Raw genomic sequence first — 8542 nt, 5'->3', positions numbered from 1 at the left:
ACAAACTTGGGACAAATTTTTCATTCAAAGCCTTTCATCACTACTTCATGAATTACCCATCTACACCAACAGGGACCAAATTGAACCAATTGAATGAAGACACAATTCGTGTCCAAAAAAATGGCTTGATGTCTTTCCTATAAACACTCAACATAACCAAATGCAGAGTCTAATCTTTTCCTCACATGACTGAATAAACAATGAGTTCGGTAGAGTCGATTCTGAGCCTGTGGTCCGGACAAGAGCCGTCGCTTGCGCCGCCACTCGAGTGGAAGTCACGGTGGTGGTGGTGGTGGTGGTCGTCATGGTTGGAGGGAGGATGGTAATACAAACGCGCGGTTTGTGGGCAGTGAGAGTGGAACCTCGCAGCCACTCTCACCCCAAGATCCAACAATTCCACGTACTTCCCCATGTCTCTCTCGACGCTTCCTTGTTCCTCTGCCGTTCTTGATCTAGAGAGAGAGAGAGAGAGAGAGATTTGCCGTTTGTGGGAGAGAAAGGAAGGAGCTTGAGGCCTTATATATACAAAGCCACCGCGTTGCTCATTCCAATTGGACCTTCCTCTCTCTTTCCCTTCCAATAATTTTTGCGTTGACAATTGACTGGTTGGCCCAGTACTTTGTGTTAATCTCTCTCCCACCCCCTTCTAGGATGAGTTTTTCCTATTGAGTCCACCTTCTTCCCTTTTCGGTTCTCACCTAAGCCTTTGACATTGAAGGTGAACTTCTCTTTTCACTTGACCATAGCAGTAGTCAGTAACTTTTTTCACTTCGTGGTTGCATGTATTGAAGCTGGAATAAGGATATTCTTGTACTCATGGAAAAAATGAATATTGAAGGTTAAGACAAACTTTTTGGATGACCCACATGTGCGTTAACAACCGGTTTAGGTTTAATCACTAGCCGCTAATCAATTTGATATTTCAGTTTCATCTGTCAGCATATTCCGGCGGTCCATCCATCGTACTTCATATGGTAGCCATGATCGGCAATTCAAAAGCTTTCAGCTTTGGATTGGATAGCGAAGGACAGAATTGACAATACATTGAAGAGGAGGTGGGGAAATATTGGGATTACGAGAACTGGAGGGGCAGAAAGTGGGAAGTTTGGCCAAAGCAGAGGGCCTCCATTGCTTTCTTGGCTTTTCAGTCGCCCCCTTCCTGGAAATTGGCTTCCAGCTTCCAAAAAAAGGTGTCCAACTTTTCTGGCCCCACGCGGTCCGCGACGGCTGGCTTGACTTGTAACGACGCAGTCCAGCTCGCTAGTTTCCCTGTCCTCGGTCAAACAGAAAGAAACTTCCAGGTTTTGTCTCTTTTCTTCCATGTTTTTCATTTGCCATGGCGTACATAATTTGATAATGAATGCGTCAAGCAATGGAAGGAAAAAAACATCACGATGACCATCATTCTATCATTATACGTAAGAGTATTTTCGGAGAGTTATAATTACAAACTTGTCAACTTCGAATATTCAAATTGTGCGTGATTGAACATTTTGTAATGAATGTGAGACCATGTCCAGAACACTAATTGTCATTCCCCATCCTTCTAATTATCTCAGAAGAAAGAAATCTAGGAAAAAGTTCGAAATAGTTGACAGCTCCACTGTCAGGAGAGACAGCTTGCTTACCCAACAGGGCCTCTGATCAACGATGAGTTCCAGCTGGCAAGGGCCAAATTGCAATTTCTATCTTCCATAAATGGGCTGAGAAGATGGTCTCAACCAAGTTTCTTTGTAATTTATATAATCATATACCTTGATATAATTAATAGCCTTGAATAAATTGAGAATTGTATTAGCCACGTGACTTGAACACGTGATTTCGAATTTATTCACGACATGTGAGTAATGAATATTGTAGACATTAGAAATTGTCCATATTCAGTCTTTCTTACTCTTGTAAACTTAACACATGCACCAAGAGAAAATTATTATTGAAAATATAATCAATAAATTGGCATTAACATTAGAAGACAACGTACTGATAATTTACCCATGTACGGATATCTTTCCAACGATGAAAATAAATTAACCATGCATGAAAATGAGCAAAATAAAGGAACAAATGAAATATTTCCCAGGTATAACAAAAGAAACAGGTACAACTTTCCCTTCGCCAGTCATATACAGAATTTGAGAAAGAAAGGAAGAAGTTGGGACTTTTAGCAAAAATGACAATACAAGTGTACAAAATAATTAAATACGAAGATTTACTCCTATTCCAATGGCGACAAAAGATAGCCAAAAAATAATCATAGAATTTACACAATTAAGAATCACTTCAAAATTAGTCACACATAGGTAATCAAGGCAATGAGAAAAATGTTACCTTAACTTCGGCAAGACTTCACCCAAAAAAAAAAAAGGTTTTAAGCTCATGCATAGTATCTGCCTTGCGCTAATATATTTTGTATGTATCTATAATATATCGATACTGAAAAATTTTCAGTACTTCTCGATTTGCGTTACCGTATAGTTAAAAAAAAAAAAATTGATTTAGCTTTAACAAGATGTTTTTCCGGCAACCAATTTTCATGAACTCTATACAATTTGTTCTTTTTTCTTGGAGGAAACACGCTGTCGGAACGAAGCGTGGACAAATTGGGTGAATAGTGTATCGGAATGGACGAGGTCTGGAGTCAAGGATGCATCGATCAATTGCTTGACCCAGTCGGGTTGCTTTGAGAGCCGGCGATCATTCGTCAGTTCGCTACGACTCCGTCTGAGCTATGCAGCGAAGGAGGACGGATTAGGACTCACTCAGAAGAAACAAGACTTGGAATATCTAGCCGTTCATTGACAGCACGAGGACACCTAATTCATCTATAGGCTACAGCCCCAAAAGGTTTTTCCCTTGCTTTGCTTTGAAAACTGGACGGGGACCGGTGGCTAACTGCGAAAGAATGCTTATCCAACATTCCATTACATTTCTCAACTGCTGCTTTTGCCGAATAAACATTTCTCTACATGTTATCAAGACGCTGGAACAAACCCTTTTGACCAGAGAATTTCGGGGAGCTTTGAGAAGGAGAAGAGACGCGGAATGGAATCGAACTTTCAAGACAAATGCTATTGCAGCTCAGTACTTTTCAAGTGGAAATCGACTAGCTACCATAGCGGATATTTCCACGAGAGAGGTGTTTCTCCAAAAGGATGGTTCTGCATCTGTGGCAGTCGTCTAGAATGAAGCATGGTATTGTGGTGAAACAGTTCAGAAAGGTTAATCAGTCCTAATCATGCTCTATCAGGACAGAAATGGTAATGCATTTGGAAACCAAGGTAGGTAAATTTCAAATCGTATTTGCTTCACCGCTTCACATCACAACAGGAAATACGAAATGATCAGTTATTACATCGGCCATTTGGATACTGACCAATTTCTTAGTTGCACAATGAAGAATTCTTAGTTTGACAAACCATCCACCAAACGCGGATGTTAATGCAGCACTGCTGCTCCCACAGGCTGAGTGTCCCACATATGAACATAACTATGATATGAACTAATATTTCTGTTACTAGTTCAACTTATTCTGTGGATCTAAGGATTGTCCCAAATGAGACAAGCACATAGAATGAATACTCTAGTCTGTCACGAAATTAATTTTGCCGGCTATGCTCGAGTTCTATATACTGTAGGATGAATATATCTTTAGTGATATGATATTTATTGGCTCTCCTAAATCAGAGGATACTACTATATGTCATCATGTTATGCAGTCTACTTACCTGCAACACCTTTTTGCTACTCCCTTTGCGTGACCTACAGGAGTAAGATCGACACTCACCAGATAAGAATCATGTAGAGAACAGCTTTAGCGCAAGCTTATATGCAGAAACATGCCTACTCTAGCACAGCTCCCATGAATCGTCGTTATGTAATCCGTCAATGTGAAGAACTTACTTCGTAAATATAGGGGTCATGCCTTCCTCCTGTCCCGGATCTTTTGACTTCATCTAGTTTAAGCAACCTGCAGGTGCAGTAACACATAAGCGTCAGAAAACAAGGAAAAGGAATTTGCACGATCGTAGACTTTTAAGGACATGATAGACTTATCAATGACAATGCAAAACTCGCAGTGAACTAACTCGTTACACAATCACCATACTGTTTGTAATGATCGGTTCATTCAGTTCACAATGCAAGTTATAGATGCTGCGAGCATCACTATTAGTCATTAACAGTTGATCATGATGCCATCACAAGCAATCCATGAATTGTTGCTAAAATGTTGTGTGACATGGTATCAAAGCTCGACCGCTGTCACATCGGTGATTATTGCCTAGACTTAATCTCGTGAACACTAACAGAATTTCCTAGATCATGAGGATTCCACAATGAGTCACTTGCCCAAAGACATGAATGATATGTTAATCGCAGCTCTGACGATTAGTCTAGTTTGCCAAGTCATCCATAAACCAGCAAGAGTTCTTCCACACAGCATGCACAAGGAGTTGAGCAGCACTTACATTCTGAGAGCCTTGCTGGTGTCAGGGCTGTCACCAAGAACTTGACGGATCTTCACTTCAGAGGCACAACCTCCAGAGAGGAAGGTCAGAATGGCATCAGCTTGACGGCGCATGTGCGTTGAGCCTGCGCGCTTCCGACTGAGCACCTCGCAACGATTCTCCTCACGCTTCTTCTTGAATTTCTGGACTCCAAGGTTTTTAGCGCTTGAACCCTCGCTGGAGCTACTAGTTATACCTGAAGCCGCCTTTGTTGATTCAAATTCAGAGGAGGATGTCGGGACCATCTTGCCGGCATTGGACTTCCAATTGTCAGAGCTCTTGATGATCTTCGAGCGAGCTCTTCGGGCCACCTATGAGCAAGTGAATATCAATTTGAAGTCACATTCACTGATACGTGCAATTTGCCAAGTGATGACATAAATCGGAATTTGAAAACACCAATGCAAATATTCAGAGAACAGGAATTGACTGTCGCAGGCATTTTTGTAATCTGTGTATAGACTGAGCAAATTCAAGCAGAGTACCGTGCCGCCTCAGAGATAACATGACGGCAAAAGCGGATTGCATTAGCTAATGATCGGTGTTTATAGAGAAAGAATAACAAGCAATCCAACTACGTAACGAGTTGAAAATAGAGAAATCCTCTCGGAAAGTCGCCGAAACTGACGACCTCATCGCGCTGTGTCCAAACTTCAAATCCAAGGAGAAAATAGTGAAAGGAAAGCGACAGTGGAGAAAACAGAGGCACGAGGATGCAGAGGAAATCTCGATGATTCAACTCGAACTACGACGTCGAAATTTCCAGTCCAAAATCCAAATGAATGTTCGACGAAAGAAGAAACCGGAGTCACTTCCGAGGCATCGAGTCGTGCCGCAAAAACACAAGGACCTAAATGAGATCGGCTTCCATATGTTCGGCTGAGAACAAACAGGATTCAGAACGACGATCATCGATGCATCATGCACGACGATCAGCGAGGACAACTGAGCTGGCGACTAGAAAAACCAGATTCGGGAACTCGGAGCTCGACGCGCCGTTCTAATCCAAGCAAGATCATCTAGCGAACGTCCGAGTAAGAAGAAGAAGAAGAAGAAGAAGCGACAGCGCGAGATTACTTGGAGCTTGAACTCGTGGAAACGAGCGGCGACGGCGATGATCCGCAGCTGCTGCGCCCGGAAGTCCTCGGGCGAGGCGCCGCTGGCCTTCGACGACGTGCACGACTTGGAATCGGCCAACTCCAAGCTCAGCGTCGAGCCGGAGCCGGAGCCGGAGCCGGCGCTCCCTTCTTTGATCGGGTCGACGGCGGCGGCGGCGGCGGCGTCCTCGCGGGGCCTTGTGAAACAGAGCAAGAAGAGAGGCGTCAATGGCGGATGCAACGAAGACGACGAATGCAGAGAATGCAGAGATGAGAGAGAGAGATACGGAGGAGGAGGAGGAGGAGGAGAGAGGGAGGGAGGCTTGGCGGAGAGGAGGAGGAGAGCGGAAGCAGCAGCGCGTTCGAGGGAGCACGGGAATGGCGTCAGCGACGTCATCCTCTTTCGTTTCTCTCCTTTTTTTTTTTTTTTTGGAAATGGCGGGCAAAAGCTCAATTTAAACCTTCTCGGTCGAGGTGGTCACGCTCGCGAGGCGTTTGGAGAATGAACTGAAACCGTTCGTGCGAGCCGCGTGGAAAATCAATCCATATTCACTTATATCACTCGACAATTCAAAATCTCGGTAAAAAAAAACTCTCCATATATATATATATTTTGTGACATAGTATATAGGACAGTTCCTACAAATGTATGAATACTAATGTAACTATTGGTGGATGCTTTTTACATGGAGTCACGTGAATCTATTATTACTCACAAAAACTCTTGAATTTTTGTTTTATCGAAATTCATGGCCATGTTAAGAAAATTTATTAAGACGGTCAAATGTGTAATTTTATACGAGCTAAGAGTTTACTAATAGGAGATAAGTGGATACTTGATTTTTTTTGTTCCAAGTTACTTACTACATGTTAAAATTACCGGTTGCTAGGGGTAACATATTTTCTAAGCATCGAGAAAGTTAATAACCACGAAGTGAAGGATGCCTTGATATAATACTAATAATGTGATCTCTTGATTTATTATTGCTCTTGTTAATTAATTTTGTTGACGTTTTATCATCTATATAGAGTTGTAGAATTACTATGGTGATCGTCCAATATTAAGATAACTACCTCGATGGAAAAAATCATTTGAAGGGTTCGAATTGGAATACAAATAAGTCTAAGCCAACTTCTCTTATTATCTGATAATTTAAAAACACATCATCAATTTTAATAGAGCAATTGGCTAGAAATGCTCGATCATTCAAGTCTTTATGAAACTGATTTCAATTAAATTGATCCATCAATAATTGGAATTTTCAGTCTTTATCAAACCCATAACGTACTTTGTATAATTATTTACTTATCAAAATCAAAAGTTACTTTTCTTAGAAATTCAAACTCTAAAACTTAAATCAGATACACGGGATTTGATCAAATGGGGCAAATGCACGTTCGAAATAAATTGAAATGGAACCTAATTCCAATGTTATGTTAGAAAATCTAACCAAAAATTTAAATCAGTAACTAGAGAGAGATCACGTGGATATATAAGATCACGCAAACCCATGACTGAATTCGTGTCTAACCCGATCAGACGGTGGAGATGCATTTCATCACCCTCCCAGAGTCGTGTAAGAAAATTTCAGAAACGACGAGTTCATCTCGTCCGTCGGAAGTGGCAAATGGGCTGCTTGTCTCGGGCCGGGGGCGGCCCACAAGGGTCCGAATAACTCCCACGGACTGTCCGGGGACAAGCCCCGACTCCGACCCATTTTATGCCGCCTCGGTCCGATTCGCTTTCGGAGGAAAAGCGAAGCTGGCCCACGTCCTCGAGGAATTTCGCTGGGCAAAGGAACGGCAGCTCGACATGAAGACAATCTCCTACACCAACGTGCCCAAAGAGAGAAAATTAAGGTACTATAATTCTCGACACGACCAATCTGCACGATGTTACGCACAATCAAATAAGTTTGGATTCGATATAAATTGACATGTACGATAAATACATGACGAGTTTTGTGTCCCACAATATTCAGCCGGCTTGTTAGTTTAAATTCGAGTCGACAAAATTTAAGCTCACGTGTTGATATGTGTGTTTTTTTCCGAACATGACCTGATTACTTGCGTTATTCAAAGTCTAGAGGCACTTTTTTCCTAAGAGTTTATGAAAGTAATACTAGTGTTAATGGTGTGTTCATTTCATGAAAAATATTTTTCAATAGATAATTACTTGTATCTTTTACATAAATTAATTAACAGAAATATTTTCAACATCGATAACAATCTATATCTAACTATTTTCGGAAGTGATGAAAAATTATCCATTCATTTGTTATTCAAAATGATACGAGCGAACATTTTTATAAATTTTTCCAAAATATTTATTTTTCCGCGAAACGAACACACCTAAAATAAAAGGGTAAATGAAAATATATAAAAAGCTACAGAAATCGTAGAGCAAAATATAAACTCCGGCTCCGTAGTCACTTGAAATGAATTTATTCATATTGTCTAAAGCACGTTACGATGTATGGACTTTTTAACACGCTCATCGTCCACAAGAGTCGACTCATATTACTAATTATATGATATTAGCAATTATAAAAATTTAACTATAACATAAAATTATCAAACATCATCTATTATCAAGAAGTATATTAACTGATCTTTCTAATAATAATTTAAACTTATAAATTATTTTAAAAAGTAACCATAATTTTTTATTAATTAAAGTTTATTGATTGTTTACAGCTGAATAGTTAATAATTAACAGTTATCGGTATAAGTTAATTGATTTTTTTATTTTAAAAATATGAAAACAAAACATGATTCTTTTCTGGATGTGGAAAGGACATTCCATGCGCAACATTCATTGCACCTCATATCCGCACAACAAACATAGGAAAAGGAATATTCTTCAGGTCAAACTTATTGCAAAACATACTCTAACAAAAACACTCTTTTTTCCATTGAATCAGCGTAAACGATTTATAT

The 8542-nt window shown here is 40.4% G+C and overlaps 1 protein-coding gene across 1 annotated transcript; it reads right to left on the bottom strand.

Moving 5' to 3' along the window:
• Positions 1–3741: 3741 nt before the first annotated feature.
• Positions 3742–7320, bottom strand: LOC104414613. The gene is made up of 5 exons (XM_010025768.3): positions 7166–7320; positions 5583–5799; positions 4467–4816; positions 3901–3967; positions 3742–3759 (listed from the first exon to the last, which is right to left on the bottom strand). Exons 1-5 carry the CDS (start codon positions 7318–7320, stop codon positions 3742–3744), a joined length of 807 nt encoding a protein of 268 aa, XP_010024070.2.
• Positions 7321–8542: the final 1222 nt, after the last annotated feature.

The sequence above is a fragment of the Eucalyptus grandis genome, chromosome 1 (assembly GCF_016545825.1).
Source record: "Eucalyptus grandis isolate ANBG69807.140 chromosome 1, ASM1654582v1, whole genome shotgun sequence".
NCBI classification, from domain to species: domain Eukaryota; kingdom Viridiplantae; phylum Streptophyta; class Magnoliopsida; order Myrtales; family Myrtaceae; genus Eucalyptus; species Eucalyptus grandis.
This window is presented reverse-complemented; position numbering and strand designations above follow the sequence as displayed.